This window comes from Aethalodelphis obliquidens, unplaced genomic scaffold (genome assembly GCF_003676395.1).
Source record: "Aethalodelphis obliquidens isolate GAN/ISIS:26980383/991018 unplaced genomic scaffold, ASM367639v1 scaffold11, whole genome shotgun sequence".
NCBI classification, from domain to species: Eukaryota; Metazoa; Chordata; class Mammalia; order Artiodactyla; family Delphinidae; genus Aethalodelphis; species Aethalodelphis obliquidens.
In genome coordinates, this window is record NW_020837955.1 from 26,140,624 (window position 1) to 26,158,936 (window position 18,313).

General features: G+C 49.8%; 1 protein-coding gene and 1 long non-coding RNA gene across 3 annotated transcripts in view; one reads left to right on the plus strand and one right to left on the minus strand.

The window, feature by feature from the left end:
• The first annotated feature begins 790 nt into the window (after positions 1-790).
• MXI1 (MAX interactor 1, dimerization protein) overlaps positions 791-18,313 on the plus strand; it is a 100,009-nt gene continuing 82,486 nt past the window's right edge. Inside the window, exon 1 of one of the 2 annotated variants that reach the window (XM_027112555.1) lies at positions 791-1,551. In XM_027112555.1, coding sequence (XP_026968356.1) covers positions 1,290-1,551 — 262 coding nt within the window. In that variant the 5' untranslated portion in view covers positions 791-1,289. Of the gene's footprint in view, positions 1,552-17,892; positions 18,152-18,313 lie in introns of those variants that run through there. The other variant, XM_027112556.1, reaches the window with a different exon arrangement.
• On the minus strand, positions 2,405-8,750 carry LOC113623403 (uncharacterized). The gene is made up of 2 exons (XR_003433917.1): positions 8,563-8,750; positions 2,405-5,280 (listed from the first exon to the last, which is right to left on the minus strand). It is a non-coding gene; the product is annotated as an uncharacterized LOC113623403 (long non-coding RNA).

Sequence of the window (18,313 nt, forward strand, 5' to 3'; positions counted from 1 at the left end):
ACAGTCTTGTTTCTTGCAACTTATTTCCCCCCTTAGCTGCAGGTAGGGGACTCAGGCTCTTGTCTGGGTCTATACTGGAAGCAAAAGCTCTTACTATGGGCCAGGCAGTGTACTAAGTGCAGATATAATTTAATCAGCACACGAATCTTATCAGAGGTTTCGTGGATGGGGAAACTTAGGCCAAGGGCAGTTATAGGACTCACCCAGGCACACACGCAGTCTGTATGCAGCAGAGCTGGGACTTGAATCCTTCTCTATGGCACTCCCAAAGGGCCCTGACTCCCACCGTCCTTCCCGGGCCTGGAGAGCACCCATGGTTCCTGCAGACTCTCACTGGGTCTGCAGTAGCAGTGAAACAATGTCAGCTGGGGCAGGGGTCTTCAGAACCAAAAGGTGGAATTCAGCTGGGGTAGGGGTGGGAGGTTCCTGGGCTGCCACTTCTGCCTTTCTGTCAAATAAGAGAGCCAGGTGTGGAGGCACCCTACCGTGAGCTTTGCACAGCTGGACTATGGCTGGGAAGAGGAGTGTGGGGAGAGATGCTTACACCTCCTCCCTCTTCCTGGAAAATAACTTTGCATTCGAAGGGAGAAAGAAAGAGTGAGTAAATCTGTAACTGGGATTTGGTGGCCTGGGGATTTCATTTGGCCCCGTGAAGGTAGATGCCCGTGCGTCTGTGAGTGAGTGAGTGAGTGTGCGTGCATTGGGGGAAGAGAACTTGAGGTCACATGTGACGATATTTTGGATTGGGCTTTTATTTTTTAAGTCATAGCAGCCCCCATTTGTTGGAAACCTACTATGTGCCAGGCATTGGTATTACTCTTATGTGAAGAAAAAGATAGCTAAGTAGTTTGTTTTTATGCCGGTGCGCTCACAGCCTTCGAGTATTTTTTTCCATTCGTGTTTAAATCCTACGCTCTACAATGTGGTAAGATTTGGATAGAGTCGGGGAGTGTGCGGAGACGGGCAGGGGGCGGTCCCTGCCTCGCTTGTCTCCACCTTTTATTTTGACCGGTCTGATGGCGACCGGCTCGCACTAGGACCCAGGCGCCAGAGCGCCTCCGTCTGTCCTGTAGGTTCATTCAATCTCCCATACACACAGACCCACTGCGAGACGGACACACACTCACACTCAGACACACAACTGCACGGAGCGAGGCTCGGGAAGTCAGGTCGCCTCCTCGCCTCGGCGCCTTCTTCGCTCCAGCCAGCCGGTTCTCCCCTGGGGCCCGGAGCTTGGCCGGGCCGCGCCGCCCCAAAACAGGACGAGCTCGGCGGACCCCGGTTCCTCCATGGGCAAACGCGGGCGGCCGCGCAAGGAGGCGCGCTGCGAGGGTGCGGGGCTGGCCCCCGCCGCGCCCCCGGCCGTGACCGCGCCCGAGCCCCCGGCCCAGCCAGAGGAGCTCGCGGGGGCCAAGCTCAGGTGCCCCTTCTCGGACATTTTCAACACCAGCGAGAACTCGATGGAGAAGCACATCAACACTTTTCTGCAGAACGTGCAGATTCTGCTCGAGGCCGCCAGCTACCTGGAGCAGATCGAGAAAGAAAACAAAAGTAAGTTTGGGGGCGCTGGCTCCTCCTCGGCGCCCGGCTCTTTCTTCCTCGCCCATTTGGGCGACCCCTGTCGCCTGCTTGACCCCCCTCCCCCAACACACACACATCCAGCCCTCGGCAGTAAAGCCGATGACACCGGAGAAAGGACACGCACGCACAAAGCTGCTAAAGATGTAACAAAGACGAGCGGGGGGAAGGGGGGGGCCTGTCGGTGCGTCCGTCTGTCCGTCTCCCAGAGGCTGGCAGGACCGCTGGGCCGAGGAGCGGGGGAGTGTTGTTGTTTGCTGACAACTGAGCCGAGAGCTCATCTCTTCGAGGTCGCCTTTCTTCCTTTTTTTTTTTTTTTTTCCGGAGCCTTCTCGGGCAGACAAGTGTTGTTTTTCTGTCGCTCGTTCCTGGGTGGGGTGGGGATTAGAAGCCGAAAGTTGGAAACTGTAGGCAGAGCTTAGCGGTTCCAGAAAGAAAACACACAGACACACACGACAACGATAACACCAACAACCAAACAGCCCTCCACGGCGTGGGCTCGGGCTGGCTCGGGTCTTCTCCCTCCTGTCTACTTTGCTTTTTCCTCTCCTCTCGCAGCAAGGCTGGGCTCAGGCCATCGCGTCCACGGATACAGTCCTCCTGCGCCTCTGGTGCCCTGTGGTTTCCTCACCGCCTCCCCCCCCCCCGAAAGAAACAGGCCGGCAAAGCCAAGCACCGCCAGCAGCTCGCCCCGGACCCGCCGCCCTGCGCCCGGGAAACTTGGCGAGGGGGACGCAGCCAGAAGGAAACTTTGGGATCTCGCAGGAAACAATAGTTATGGAAGAAGGTGTAGGCTGTTATGTTCGGGTTTTTTTATTTTCCGGGATACGGCTCCCGAGTGAGCGCGCTGGGCGAGGAAGGCAAATGCCTTCCTCGTGGATTTCTACTGTTCCCCCCCCACCCCAGATTCAGGTGGAGAGCGATGCTTGGGGGTGGTGGTGCTGGGAGCCCCACCCCGGCCTGGCCTCCTTTTTGTATTTGTTTGTTTCATTTTTGCCTCTGCCAACTGGGTTCCCCCATCCTCCCCAGGCAGTCGCTCAGCGCCGTTAACGGGGGCACGCGTGTGCGGCGTTTCCAGCACGGTCCTCACAAATAATAGCTGCGAGAAGGGCGAAGGGGCCGAGGAATATAGACTGACAGAGTAGAGAAAAGCAGGCTGTTTAATCTGTCCGAACAAGTAGGAAGATCAATGAGATGAGAGAGAGAGGAGGAGAGAGAGAGAGAAAGAAAGGAAGAAAGAAAGAAAGAAAGAAAAGAAAGAAAGGGTCCGATTGCAACGTGTCAGATCTTGCAACCTACTCCCCCTCCCCCAAACACAACAACAACCCTCAAACACAAAAACACCTTAGCTGACCGACACCCCAGGCCTTCGGGGTTAAAGTAACCGTGTGATGGCAGCGAAATCGTGCAGTAGCTTAAGGCAAAAACAAGGATTTGTGTAGCGTGGTCGGTGGTGCGTTCTTTTCTTCTCTCCTGTTTTCTCGGAGTGCCTGGGTTGCGAGAAAGGCGCATCGTCGGCTGTGTAGCTGAATGTTTGCGATTATTCATGGGATTTTGGGGGGGGGGGCAGTGTGCATTCGTCAATAGGGTAGTTTCTGAAAAGCCAGAGCTGGTGGGGAGGTGGGGGAAGACGTGGTTTTGTTTGGTGTGTTCGCTTTTGTTGGAAGGGGAAGGGGCGTGATTTCTTACGCTATCCCCCGCCCGGGTGCCCTGTTCCCCTGAGTCTGTCCCGTGGCGCCGGCTCTGGCCGGGGGTGCACCCAAAGAGGGCACCTTGGCAGTGTGTGGCAAACCTGGTTGGCCCCCTCCGACCCCCTCTACAGAAGGGTGTACTAAACAGGCTGCTGGAGCTTCCACCGCATCCCTCGCCCCCCGCCCCTCGCACTCGCAGACAATCGGAGACCTCTGCTCCCCACCTCGCCGCCCCCACCCTCGCTCCCCAGGCCGCCTCGGCCGCCGCCACCTCCTTGTTTACCGGTGCCGGGGCTCTGGCGTGGCCACCAGTCACGTAAGCAGAGGGCCGGGCGCGCTGGGCCGGGCTGCCCCGCACCGGGCGGGCCAGCGGCAGCGGAGCCAGGCTCCCGAGACCGTGGAAGCCAAGGGGCTTCCTCCTGGTCCCTTTCCCGAGGTGTCCGCGCTGCAAGACCCCGAGAGGGGCTCGGGAACCTGGGCGCCCCAATCGAAGTCAACTTCGTGTGCGTAATCAGCCCCTCGGCCCCGCTGCCCCCCTCCTTCGGCCGGCTCCCCGCGGGAGTATTTTTAGCTCTCTTGCCTCTTTTCGCAGCCGCTGTTTGGCTCAGCATGACGTGATGCCAGCGGCCCCCAGATTTCCCCGAGAGCGGGAACTCCGCTCGAGGCCCTTGCCCCCTCCCCAACAGCTCACGCAGGCGAGGGTGACCTCCAGCAAACTATGGGGCGACCATCCGCAGGGCCCTCTATTATCTCCCCTTAAAATTGGAGCGGCCCACGGAGGCCACTTTATTTTCCCCACTCTCGCCCCGCCTCCCGCCCATCTCGGTCTCCTAGTACGGAAAACAGCGGGCCCTACATCTGCCTCATTTTATTAGGGGTGCTTCTTCGCGCTGGCAGCGCTCGCCGTTGTTTTCTGCTCGCTGCACACAATGCCCGCGCGTCACGGCGCTCCGCGTGTGCACAGCAATAATGCGAGTCGGGGGGCGGGTCGTGCGTGCGTCGGGTTCGGGCACTGAGGGTCCCTCCGCGCGCGCAGGACTTGTTTTGCTTCAGAGCCCCGCTTTCCGAAACGCTTACATCATTCAGTCGTTGGGGGAGGGAGGGGAATCTAGGCGTTCCGATAGGATTACAGCGTTTCTCAGGTCCCTGGTTTTTGGAAGGAAGCAAGGACCCTAGCTTTTTAATTATTTTTATGATTGGGCCGGGGGGGCTCAAGTTTTGTTAGTTGGGCAAGGTTTTTTTGTTTGTTTGTTTTCTTAGGTCACTACTGCAAAGGGCATTACTGGCCGGCTCAGGTGCACAATCTCCCCGCTTTCATTTCAGCCAGTTCTCCTGTAATCACTTGATCTCAGTTTCTCCGCCTTCTCCTCTTCCCCCTCCCAGCTAGAGACACATGGTTTCCACATGGAGACAAACTTCTTTCCTCTGACTGGACTTGACCTAGCAGCGTCGCTCAGCCAATCGGCAGCTTCAGCTTCCTCTAACGTCACGCGTTGCTGAGGCCAGAGACTGGGGGGTGGAGCCAGGAGGCAAGCCAGAAAATCACGGGGAGCTCTAGTTTGGCCAGCTGGTACAGTCCCTTCTTAAAGGGACGCTCTTCACCCGGGAGTTGAGCCTCAATTCTCCATTTCGGGTTCTGTGAGACATTCGCGAAATGCACCGATAAGGCCCTGGTCACGAGTTTACACGTTCCGCTTTTACCGTTTGCAAAGTATTTACTTGGCAGGAGCTTGCCTTATTTTCCGTTGTCACCAGAACTGCTTTTCATGGCTTCTTTGAGGTTTCCGTACTAGGAGAGCTCACTGAGTGTACACAGTACTGAATTATTCTCAGTATATATAATGAGTTTTCTTGGGGTGTTCAAATTAAGTCACTCAGTATTGACTGCTCTGTGCAAGGCAAGGATTGCTTAGGATATGCTGGTACATTCTCCCAAAGTTCCAACTGATGTGAATCCCTGAGAATCTCAAACTAAAGGCCTCCAGAAATATTAATCACGGATACTGTGACCCTGTTTTCACAAATTCAGAAATTATACATAAATAACCTCTGACATATCACCCATATCCATTTGGGGTCCAGTGGAGGGATAGTAATTTAGGACTGACTGTTTAGTAGAGAAAATATGTACTTCCTGTTTTGGAAAAGGTTAAAAATGAAAGGGAATAAGAAATTCACAAAAGGGTGTTCTGTGCGTAGAAGTTGTTCAGCAGGCAAGTGGAAGTTACTATAACCGGTGAGGTCTACAGGACAGAAAAGGGCTTCCCAGTCTGTAGGGAAGGTGGCTTTGGGGCAATGCTTAAGATAGAAAAGAATGATTAAATGGGAGTAGAAGCCATGGGTGGGTCTCTGGAGTGCATTACCTGGGTTTGAGGGTGAGGTGCTTTCCTAAGGGCATGGACAGGCCAAAGAGCAGCCTCTTCCTCCAGACAGAGGAAGCTGCTGCTGTGTGGTGTCATTTGGCCCTACCCTGCCTTCCTGACTTAATCTCCTCTGCTCCCATCCAGCAGGTCCACCAGCAAGCAGGCTTTACAGTCATGTGTCTATGCTTGACTTAGACTCTTCCCTCTGTCTAAAATGCCCTCATTCTCTTACTCCCCTGGGGTTATCTGTGTCTTACCTACTCTTCAAGTCCTAGGTCAGTTCCCACCTCCTCCAGGAAACCTCCCCTGGATATTTCTTAAGTCAGGGTAGTTGAGAGAATGAAAGCTTTACAGTCACCCAGAGCAGGGCCCAAATCCCCCCTTCACTGCTTACTGGCTGTGTGACCTTGGGCACAAGTTACCTAACCTTTCTGAGGTTTCATTTCTTTTTTGTAAAACAAGGATAACAATAGCATCGGCCTCCTGCCATTGCTGAACAACTAACTGAGGTTCTCCATTTAAAGTACCTGGAATGTAGTAGGTGCTCAATAAATAGTCACTTCTTTGAGCCTTGATAATCAGCAATTCTCTACTTGTTGGCTGTGCATTAGCTTTATCCTCACAGGGAGAAGATGAGCATCTTGAGGGAAAAGATCACTTACAGTATTTCAGTATATGTCACTGTTGCATAACACTGGGCATATGGTAGACAATATACATCCTTTGATTGGTTGGATTTGTCATTTACTGGCTATGGCACAGTGATCAGGTCTGAAGGCCAGGGGACACATGACAGACTTTCTGAAGACTTGGAGAAGAACTGGAAATACTGATCTCTTCCAAGGAGGGAGGATGTCTCCCATTATCAATGCAGAATGCCCTTGGGCTGTAAAGACCAGGGCTTATAAGGAGATGGTAGGTCAGGCCTAGAGAGCTGAAACTACATCAGCTGTGACCCTACAGACGGATCAGTTACTGGTTTAGAGAGCAGGAAACCAGTGCAATTTATGCTAAAATTGAGGGCTTTGGTGGCAACTAACGTTCACCTAGGTCACATTTCTGTACAGCAGGCATCTTACGATTCATTCATTCATTCACTCCACAAATATGTATTGATCATGTACTATGTGCAATTGCTTTTTTTTCTGAAAACTCCATGGGTTGATTTATGATGGGACTGGAGTAATGTACTTGTTTTTGGTGGAGTTATGTAAAGAGCATTATTAAATCAGGCTTCTGTTTCCTCTGCATCCTAAATTATGTTCCTCAGATTCAACTTTTTTTCTAGTTTTAAATATTATCTCTGCCCATAGGTAAATGCCAGAAATAGACTTTTGAGGATACTGTTGTGGCTTTCAGAGTCCCAGAGCTCCCAGGGACTGGGCAACCTGTGGAGGAAACCCAGGAAAAGCATCCGGACCTTGGGAAGTTAGAGAAGCTGAATTGAGCCATTCCTGGATTGGGAGGTGGGGGCGGGGGGAAGCTCTATCAGATCCAAGGCAAAACAACAGCTGCTCACCTACCTGCCCTCTCTGACCAAAACACTGTCCCACTGATGCACCTAGAAATGGGGGTTTTCATCTGAGGATGGCTGGCAGAAGTCTGGGGGTAGAACTGAAAGAAAGGAAGAGGGTGCCGGCATGCGGCGGCAGCAGCAACTAATTGCGTTGTATAATGTCAACACTGGCAACTATTTATGGAGTACTGACTATACTTGGTAAAGAATGGGGCTAAACATGCGTTATCTCCTCCAATCTTCACAACAGCCCCATGGCATATGCACTTCTATTACCCCCATTTTACAGAGGGGGTAACCGAGGAACAGGGAGCTGAGTAACTTGCCCAAAGGTCACAGGGTTAATAATGGCAGAGCTGAGTTTTGAACCTAGGCCTCTGATTCGACTGAGCCTACAGTTTTAACCATATATAGGTGTATGCATTTTCCAGCCAAGGAATGAAGTCCAGAGAGGTGAAATGACTTGCTCAAGGTCACCCAATAATCTGAAGCAGAGTGGGTGTTTGTAACACCCTGTTGATTGTCCAGGGTCTTTCTGCACACACTCTGCTTAGAAAAGGTTTAGAAGTGAAGCTGGAGACAGGAGAGCCAACCAGAGAGATTTTGTTTTTGTTTTTCGGAGTTGTTCAACTCTGCTGGCCCTAACTCAAGTTTAGGCTCCTAGGAAACACTACCCCCCTCCTACTGCCTTTCCCAAGTCTGTCCTCTGGACATATTAGAGGACTTGGGGCTGTTGCTATGGTACTAGGGCCAACAGCAGGTTCACCAAAAGCTGGGTCTTTTGCCTTTTAAAAAAAAGCCTGGCCCTGCAGAAATGAATTGGCCACAAAGATTTGCATCAGTCATTGTGGCTTGTTCTGTTTTAGATCCCCCTGCCTCCCTACCCCACCCCCTCTTCCCTACCACCACCACTTTCTATAAATACAGTTGGATAAATATTGATTTAAACTGGGTTTCTGGAGGAGAAGCCCATGGTTGCCCTGGCCTGGTCTTCACTTAGATACCACCAGTATGCCAGGCCTGACACACCTAACCCCTGATAGCGCTGGCTTCCAAATGACCCGTTTGGGGGAGGTGACTTGTGGTTTTGTGGCTTTTGAGTTTAAAAAAGAGAGAGAAAGAAAACGAAGTATAAAAAGCAATAACCCAGCAAAAAATGGGAATCTTCCTGCAGAATGAATAAAGGCATTTTCAGCAGGAAGAAATGGGGGAAGGTTTATGGTAACCTGGCCTTCTGAACCAGTTCTCTTCCCTTTCCCATTCTGCCTTCCACTCCCTTTTGGGTTTTGTTTTAAAGGAGGCAGGTGGTAAGACGGAGCATCAGGGCCAGTAGGAGCCCCAGAGGTCACAGAGCAGCCATCATCCTCACTATACAGACGGGGAGGCCGAGGCTCAGAGAGGGACAGTGGCTTACCCAAGATGACGCAGGAGAGGCAGAACCAGGTCCTTCTGGGCTGTGTTGCCTCCCGCCTGACGTGAGAATGGGTCCCAGGCAGAGCCCCAAACCGGGCTTTTGTTTTACAAGTCAGGTGCTCATAAAGTCAGCAATTCTCAACCCTGGTTTACTGATCCCAGGGTGTGTCCGGTTATTGCAAAGGTCATTGCGACATTCTCAATAGTCTCTCAAAATTGAGCTAATTTGAATTCACCATTTAGAAGAAATATTTTCTTTTACATTTAGTGGGGGGGGGAGTGGGTGGAGCCTGAAGGCGATGACAGTGACAGGATGGCTACCCAGCCTTAACTGAGGAGGAGGAATTCAAGTCTTCCTGGAGGGGCCTCCTTCTGGGGGTGGAGGGTGGAGCTCTGGCTCACACTGGAGAGAAGCTTCAATTCCGCAGGGAGAGACACCTGCTCTCTGGCTCTTCTGCTAAACTAAAGGGAAGTAATTTTCTCGATACTGTTGTCCCTGAGTGGCCTGGCTGGAGGTGTCAAAGCTGTCAGCAGCTGACTTGATCTCTCCTCTCCGGCCAAAACGAATGGGCATTTGCCACCATCCTCCCCGGCTGGAGGTTCCTTCTTTGCTTCCTCATCTTGGCAGAATGCTGTACAGGGCCCCTTGCTTGTGAAATATTTTGAAAGTTCAGGTGACCCTTGTTTTGAGCAATACATCTCCAGGAAATATATGTAAATAGGATCTCTTTTTTTAAAAATTTAGGTTAGAGAACCTTTCTTTAAAAGGCCCCTGTGGCAAATAATTTTATAAAATGTGGAATTATATTGCATGCCAGGAATTCTCCTTAAATGTGTTCTGTGAGTTTGTTCATTCATCCATCCATCAAACTGGTATTTCAGGGGTCCACACTGCTTTATGTCAGGCTCTGTGCTAGGACCTGGAAGTACAGTTTCCTGCCATCATGGAGTTATACTCTATTGCAGTGCCAGATTTAGAAATTCAGTTGTCTTAAAGTAAACCCCAGCCATGTGGGACTGCATCTGACTTGGGCTTTGTGTCTTTGGTTCTAGCCATCATTACAGATAGAACAAAAATTTATGCTGGGCTTCCAAAAAAAGGAATAGTCCCTCCCCTCCCTGCATGCACCCTGCCACCCCCCAGCCTGGTGTTTAAAACCCTTTGTGTTTATCCTTGTAATATTTACAGATCTGACTCTTTTTTTGTTTTTTTTAAAGCTGCCTGAGCTTAGGAAATCAAGTACTGTGTAAGCAACCTTGTAAATGAACACATTCCACTCCTAGTTCTTTACAGACGGGGGCACTCTGCACTTGGAGGATTGTCCCTAGCAGTGCTCCTACCAAGCCTGCTCTCCCATACAACATGCCCTTGGCCTCATACCTCTAATATCCAACTCCAGTGTCTGCCAAGGAAATTTAAACACAGCAAAATTAGAAAGATAAACACAGTGTCCTGAGGGAGAGAAAGATTGGGAAGTTTAAAGCTAATAAAAGGGGATTTGGATTACCTGCTATTTGAGATATTTTACTCCGTGTCTTTATTGCCATTAGCAAGGATACTTGAATAAAGATGATCCGGGACTATTTTAATACTGTTGTATTAAAATGGAGGGCGTGCCCAGGGCTGCTCTGTTTTTGGCCATGGGTGGCAAGTGTAAGTGCATGTGGCCTCTGTTTTTATTTCTACAGGGGCCCAGAACTTCCTAATGATGTCCCTGTGTTATCTCCCTCTTACCTCCACCACACCTGACCATCTCTACCATATTTCTTGACTCCCAAGACTCTGAGTACCTTGCATGCAACTTTCTTTCCTTTTTTCCACCAGCTGTAAAATTTCTAACACCTGTGAGGAGCCAAGCACCGTGCTTGTTGCTTCCAAAGTGCAGTATGTATGGTCTCCAGTTCCAGTTCTATATTCCAGTGCAAGTGACAGACAAATGGAGAACAGTAAATAATACTTGCCTGTCTCCTGTGAGTCTGATAGCCTGTCCCCAAGGAGGCTGCTGACAGATACAATGTTGTCTCTGTTTTCCAAAGGAATAGTGATAATGGTGCCCTTTTACTGAGCAGTTACTATGTGCCAGCACAATGCTAAGTGCTTTATATTAAATCCTAACAATCATCCAACAGGAGGGTGCTGTCATTATCCTCATTTTATAGATGAGGAAAGCCTTAGCCTTAGCAAGGCTAACTAACTTTCCCAAGGCCACCTGCTAACAAAGAGTGGCGCTGAGACTCAAAACCAGGTTTTTCTTTCTTCCTAGGAGACTTCAGGACTCTGAGAGAAGTGTCAGAGAGCAAGAGGCAAGAAATGGAATCTGGAATGTTTGAGGTTCAGGCTGACAGTCCCCTTGGGAATGCCTCCCTGGAGCGACTTCCTTTACTTCCCATTCATCCTGGGGCAGAGAGAGGGCAGCCAAAACCTTCTGGGACTATTTAGGCATGGACACTGAAGCCAGATAGGGCCCTCTCTTCTGGAAGGCAATGGTCTAGGGTGTTGCAACTTGCCCTTGCAGTGCCACCTTGCCCAGCACCCCCTGGGGAACTCACCCAACCAGTAGGCCTCCTGAGACTCTGGATGCTACAATGTCAAGGGTGTGAATCCACACCCTGTCAGGCTCTACTAGGTTTCCAGAAGGCACTTGAGCTTGTAGGGCAACTGGTCTGGCCCGTGCTTGGCAAGTGTGAGCCGCACAGATGAGCTTTAGGCCCTGGCTGCCACCTTGCCAGTGTGGGCCAGCTGGTTCTGGTCAAACGGCGTAGGTCCAACCTCTTCCTCTCCTCCATCGAGATCTAGGAAACAAGAGTGATCTTAAATATAACTGGGTTCATGTCATTTATTTGGTTAAAGCCCTTCAATAGTTTCCTTCCTATCTCACTTAGAATAAAATCCATATTCCCTGCATGGCTGTCACCCTTACTGTTTAACCTGAGTGTGGTCTGAATGGGTAGCCCTGGTGTCTCCTGGGACCTTGTCAGAAATGGGACTCCCAGGTCCCACCCCAGAGCTGCTGAATCCAAATCTCCATTTTAGCATGATTCCCAGGTGATCTGTGCGCTCGTTAAAGTTTGAGAAGCTGGCCTAGACAGCCCTTGTGATTGCCCTAATCCCTCTACCCACCTAAAGCTACCCCCCATCTCATTTATTATTCATGCCTTATCCTACTTATCACGGTTTACAATGATTTTACTTGCTTATCATCTGTCTATCAGGCTAGAATACAAGCACCTTGAGGACAAAGACCACAAGCAGTTTTGTTCATTGTTCTCTTTAGCATCTAGGTTAGTGCCCAGCATGTAATGGAGGATTAAGGAATATTCGTTGAACGAATGATGAGTTCTCTGCCTTTAACCTTCTGACCTAGTGTTTATCAACAAGGGAGCTATTGATGAGACAGTTCTTCTTGAGCAGGTTCGCCTGGAATACTGCAGGATTTAACATCCTTGGTTCATCCTCACTAAATGCCAGTAGAACTCCCCAGTCGTGGTGACACTCAAGAAAGACACTCCTACACATTTCTGAAGTCTTCTAGGCGGATGGTATTATGCCTGGGTGAGACCATTGCCCTAACCAATTTTGTCTGACCTTGTCTGACGGAACATACCCTGACGTACGCCGTGGGGTCCAAGAGTTGGGAAATCTAGGTTTGAATCCGTTTGCTACCTATGTGGCCTTGGGCAAATCACTTAACCTTTTGGGGCCTCATCTGGGAAACAGGAATCTCAGAGGTGTGTAGAGGATTAAATGAACTGACTATACAAGTGGCACCACGCACATAGTTGGCTCTCATTATGTAGCAGCTAGTAGGCAAGTGGAGGCATGTTGTTCTAGGATCTCTGGAGAATCCCAGAATCCTAGAATCAGAATGCTGGAAATAGAAGTGATGGTGAGATCACAGACATCTTTGGCCAGGCAAAGGCCTAGTGTTTTATTCTAAATAGTACACCTGAAGCTGAGAACTCAGCCACGAGGCAGCAGGGCTGGGTGTGTGATTTAGTGTCCAGGGCCTGGCTGGCCCTAAGAGTGACCTCCACAAGTTTCTGCCACCTGGAAGGGAGTGATGATGCCAAGGGGTGGTGAGGCAGGGCAACTGTAGGCAGGCTCCTGGCAGGGGAGGGAGGGTTACCCAGGGCTGTGTCAAGAATGGGGCATCCTCTTAGCAGCAGGGGAAGGCCTCTGGTAATATATTTTTTTAAGGCTTTAAAATCAAGTTGCATTTAACTTTGAAAGAATAGGTCATTGCATCCAAAACCTGATAAGTGCAACAAAAAATTACAGTACATTCTTGCTTTTGAATATAGATGGCAAACATTCTAAACAAAATATTAACCCGTGGAATGAGGAGTTTTATAGAAAAACATACAATGGCTGACCAGGATATATGCCAGAGATGGCTGAAAGTCACAAAGTCTATCAGTATAAATGATTATAACCACAAATTAAAGGAGAATAATACATGACTACAGCAACACATGATGAAATGTCATTTGAAAAAAAGTATTCGGGAGGCATTCCTAATGAAGGAAGCTACTTCCATACAACAAAGATCATTTACCTGTGCTGGTCTTTTAACTAAAGTGATGTAGCGAGGTTGGGCCCATGGCTTGGGGTCATCACCGGCAGAAGAGTTGATTCTTCCCTTTCCTTAGGGAAGAATGAACCTTGAACAGAAGATGAAACAGAACAGGCTTTGGATCCCTTTGGAATGTAACTTGATCTAGATATTTAAAGGAGAGGGTCTCCATAAATTTAAAAGACCAGAAAATGTATTCCACTTTACTTATCTATTTATTTTTTATTTATTTTATTTTATTTTTTATAAATTTATTTATTTATTTGTTTGTTTTTGTTTTTTGTTTTTTGGCTGTGTTGGGTCTTCGTTGCTGTGCGCAGGCTTTCCCTAGTTGCGGCTAGCCGGGATACTCTTCGTTGCAGTGTGCGGGATTCTCATTGTCGTGGCTTCTCTTGTTGCAGAGCATGGGCTCTAGGCGCACAGGCTTCAGTAGTTGTGGCACGTGGGCTCAGTAGTTGTGGCACGTGGGCTTAGTTGCTCCATGGCATGTGGGATCTTCCCGGGCCAGGGATCGAACCCATGTTCCCTGCATTGGCAGGTGGATTCTTAACCACTGTACCACCAGGGAAACCCCATATTTACCTATTTATTTTTAAAACCACAAATCAACTAGAAAAAGAATTATGGAGATGGGTAGAGAGCACAGGATGAGAGTCTGTAAGACTGAGTCCTAACCCTTGCTCCATCAGTTTGATAGATAACTGTGTGACCTTGGTAAGTTACCATACCTCTCTGAGCCTCAGTATTTTCGTCTGAAAAATGGAGGCTGGATTGAGGAATAAGCTTAACGATACAAACTTCTATGAAACAAACCATGAAATGTTATTTGGGGGAACATTCACTTGGCATGGCCCTAGCAAGATCCTCCTGCATACTTTATCAGTTGCACCCCCACGTGGGGTGCTCCGGGGTAAGCAAGAGTCTTACACGTGCATATTAATTGAGTCCTGCAATGCAGATTTCTTCTTGGATCCAAGTTAATGCAAAAAAGAAGGAAGAGGACATTCGAGAGATTAACACATCCCTTATAATCACCGAAATAGGCTGCTGTTATAAGGGCCATTTAATAAAATGTAAGAAGCCCTTTTCTAAGAGGGAAGAGATAGGCCAGGATGGAAGTCAAGTGCAGCTGTTTGAGCCTCTGCCAGTGGCCTGATCTCACCAGAAAACCAAAGTTAAAAAACAACAAACTTCCAGATTCAGCGATCTCAGATTAACACTGCCTCCCCTTGCTGTTTCCTCCACCCTCACGTCCTTTCTTTCCCTTTATCCCCAGCTCAGGCACCTGGGTCGTGGTGCTTTTCCGTGTGGTTGGGATGTCAGCCGGCAGCCCTGGCGACTAGAGCTCTGGGAGGCGGCAGCTACCTCTCGGGTTTAGCATTACGTCATCCCTTCTAGACCCAAATTTATCTCGGCTGCACACAGACCCGCAGCTCTGAGCTGCTGCTGACTCGAGGAGAGCTTACGCATGAAGTTAGGCAAGGCTGACTCACTGGGCAGAAGAAAAGGTTTTCTGCTGCTCTTCACGTTTCTGGGCTCCGAGGGGAGAGGCGAGGAGGAGGCTGCGGTTGTCATTTTGGGGTGGGGGATGGAAAGATGTATAACTGTTAACAGTTCTTACTTAGGAGCTCAGGACTTACCCTCCCCTGTTCCCACCCTTAAAGATAATTGCAGAAAACAGTGCCCTGCACAGTATACACTTTGCAGTTTCAGGGAAGTTCTCTTAAGCACCAGGTGTCACTAAGACAGTGACTTCGGACTTGCACCTTAACCTCGTGGCCCCTTCCCCCCTATTCATCTTCTCTGTCTGCAGAAACGATATAACACAGACCAGCCTCCTGCATTGTTCATGGATCTGCAGTAAATCATTTGAAAATTTACATTGAGTAAACGGTGCAGGGAGAGGACCCCTAGGAACGGAGAGCTTTGCCGTGTTCTTCCAGAAGGCAGACTGTCCCCATCCAGGCTGTTTGTTACAGGGCTGGGGGACTCTGGAGGACTTTTTCCATCTTCAAAAGAGACTCCCCTGAGTGAGATACTTTAGGGGGAGGACAGAAGAATCAGAAACTATGGGTAAGATTCCAGGTTCTTTTGTCAGTAGACTTTGGAAGCCTTGCTTTTCCTCAGTTTCCCTATTTGTAGTGCAGATTGGATTCATCTGCAAAAGAAAGGCCATGGCTGCCTCTGGGCTTCCCCAGGCTGGGCTGGCGCTGAGGGATGGTTTGTGGGTAGCATCACTCTCCCAAGGCTAGAGCCCCAGGCTTTGTGCTCTAGGAGGCCCTTGTGGCCAATGTCCATGCAAGAACTCTGGGAGTCAGCCGGAGCAGGTCATTTGCTGTTAGAAGAGGCTGGATATTTCTGTACGGAAACCAGTTCTTAACACTGCCCACCATCACCATCACCTTTTCTCTTCTTCAACATATGCACGTGGCCTTTTGGTGATTCTCGCACTACTTTCCATCTCCTCATCTCCCTCTTGGCCATGGCTTTAAAAGAAGGGTTGGTAAATTCATCTGGAGGTCAACTGTGAAAGGCCAGGCATGTGCTGCAAGCATCCTGCTTTCTCTTAATAGCCTGCTAGGGCTTATGATGTATGGATTTAAACCCATCTTGAACACATGTGTATTTTCAGTTTGTACTTTTTTCCTTGACTGCGTGTCACATGGTTTACCTCCCATTGGGTAGACTTTTGTTATAAAGCTACCTCTTTTAAGTTCCTGGGGTAGCCCTTGGCAATTTGTGATCTGAAGTGGTAGAAACTTTCAACTTTATTAGAAACTTTCAACCTTATTTTTATTTCTACCCTCAACTTACAGATGTTCTGAGTGAACAGGTATTTTCTTTTAAATAATTCCATTCTTCCCCTATCCAACGTGTCCCTTGTTGAATGCGGAGGGTGGTTGTTACCAACACCCAATGGGAAAGCCCAGATCTGAAGTGACCTAGCCAACAGCTGAAAAAGCACAGTTCCTGTTTCAAAGCTTTTACAAAAAAAAAAATCTCCTGTGGCTTGTGAACATCTCTCATTTTGGGTCTCCCTGCATTTGATAGAACATCTATTTGGTTCTTAAATGTGGTGCCAAGTGTAATATTTAATAAGGCTGGTAGAATTTTGCAGATTTTGACCTCATTGGAAATCTTGTTCACTTTGGGAAAAAAAAGGAGGGAAGCATATTAAAATGCAGCATTAAGCCCATGACATTTTTGAGAGTAACGTTTTCATTCTGAGATGGTTATTTTCTGCAGTAGCCACTGGAATGACCACAGGAAGTTCTCCCCTCACCAAGAGCTTCCTGTTATTCTGGATGTCCACCAGCAGGTTAAAATAATCAGGGTGGGGAAAAGTTATGGATGTTTATGCAGTTCCCAGCCTGCTCCTAGAGCTTTCAACAGTTATGACCCTCTTGCCTTTCTTTGCCCTAGACCACAGCTTCTCATTCAGGGGTGATTTTCTGCCCCAAGAGACATCTGGCAATGTCTGGAGACATTTTTGGTAGTCACACCTGAGTTGGTGGTGTGCTACTGGCATCTAGTGGGTAGAGGCCAGGGATGCTGCTGAATATCCTACAATGCACAGGTCTCCAACCCCACCCCCAGTTAGGAATTATTCTCTCAAAATATCAATAATGCTGAGGTTGAGAAACTCTGGTCTAGACTTTGAGGACCTGGAAAGACGGTGGTGGTGAGGGAAGCCATTGGCAGTTTTTTAATGTGGTCCTGCTCTCTTTAGCCTCTGCTTTCAGTTCCTGCTCTGTGGAGGAGAGCGTGAGAGGAAATGATCATCATAGCTTCCATTTATTGAGTGACATGTACTAAGTGCTGGAATTATTTAATCTTCACAATTAGCCCTACTGACTACACACTCCTTGAGAGCAAGGTCCATCTCTGTTTATCTCATTACCGTACACATTATGTCTAGTACAGTGCCTGACACATGGCAGGCCCTCAATGCTTGGATAAATAGAGTAATTATATCTGATATAGATGTGAGGAAATGAGGCCTGAAGAGTCCACACAACTAGTGTTAAGTAGCAGAGTCAGAATTTGAACTGAGCCTCATGTGACTCCGGCACCAAACCACTGAATTGTATCCCTCACTTGCAGCACCAAAGAGGTTTTCTAGCTTCTAAAATCTCGAGGTTTTCTAGCCTTTTCTCCTCCTGAGGGAGGGGAAAGGAGTTTTAAAAAATAAGATAAAAAAAAACCCCAAAACACTACCTCTCTGTGAAAACTGAGGTGGAAGAAGGGCCTTATGGGAGCCTTCTCTGGCTCTGATAGGATCACCCCTTGCTCCTGAACAGGGATTTTTGGCTTTTCAAGTATTTATTCTGCACATGGGGCAACCAAGGCACACAAGTTACAGGAGACAGTAGTAGTAGATAGAAAACTGGAGCGTGGCACTGTGGATCAAGCATGCTTCAGCTCCTAGGCGCCCGCCGGGAGTCATTGAGAAAAGGGCTCCCAGAGAGCAGACTCACAGTTCGCTCAAATCCTTCCCTCCGCGAAGCAAAGCCCAGAGAGCTTCTTAGTCTTTGCGTCTAGGAGGTACAAGTCGAGCGGGACTACATCTCCCGGCGGCCATTGCGGAATTTGGCAAGGCGCAGGCGCACTGAAGCGGCGTGCGTACTACGACTCCCGGCGTGCAGTGGGCGGGGCTGGACTACATTTCCCAGGAGGCAGAGGAAGGGGCGGGAGGGGGCGGGCCGCGGCGCTGCTCCCGCCCCTCCCCCGTGCTCGCGCGGAGAGGTAAACAAACTCCGCGCCGGCTGTCTGCTGAGCCGCGGGGGCGGCGGAGCGGCTGGGAGCGCGCGGAGCCGCGGCGGGGCTAGCCCGCCCGCCGCCGCACATGTCCCGGGGCGGTGCCGGATTGTAGCCGCCTGAGGCGCCTCCTGTCGGCCGGGGAAGGGAGCGCGGAGAGGCCCCTGTCGCCGCCCGCGGTGCCCATGGAGCAGGTGCGGATGATCAACGTGCAGCGCCTGCTGGAGGCGGCCGAGTTTTTGGAGCGCCGCGACCGAGGTAACGGCTGGACGCCGTCGCCTCCTCCACCGCCTGAGCCCGCGCACTCCAGCTCCGCTCAGGGAGTGCGGTGCGGCGGGTGAGGGGTGCGTGTGTGAGGAGGTTGAGTGTGTGAAGAGGGGGTGCGTGTGTGAGGAGGGGGTGCGTGTGTGAGGAGGGGGG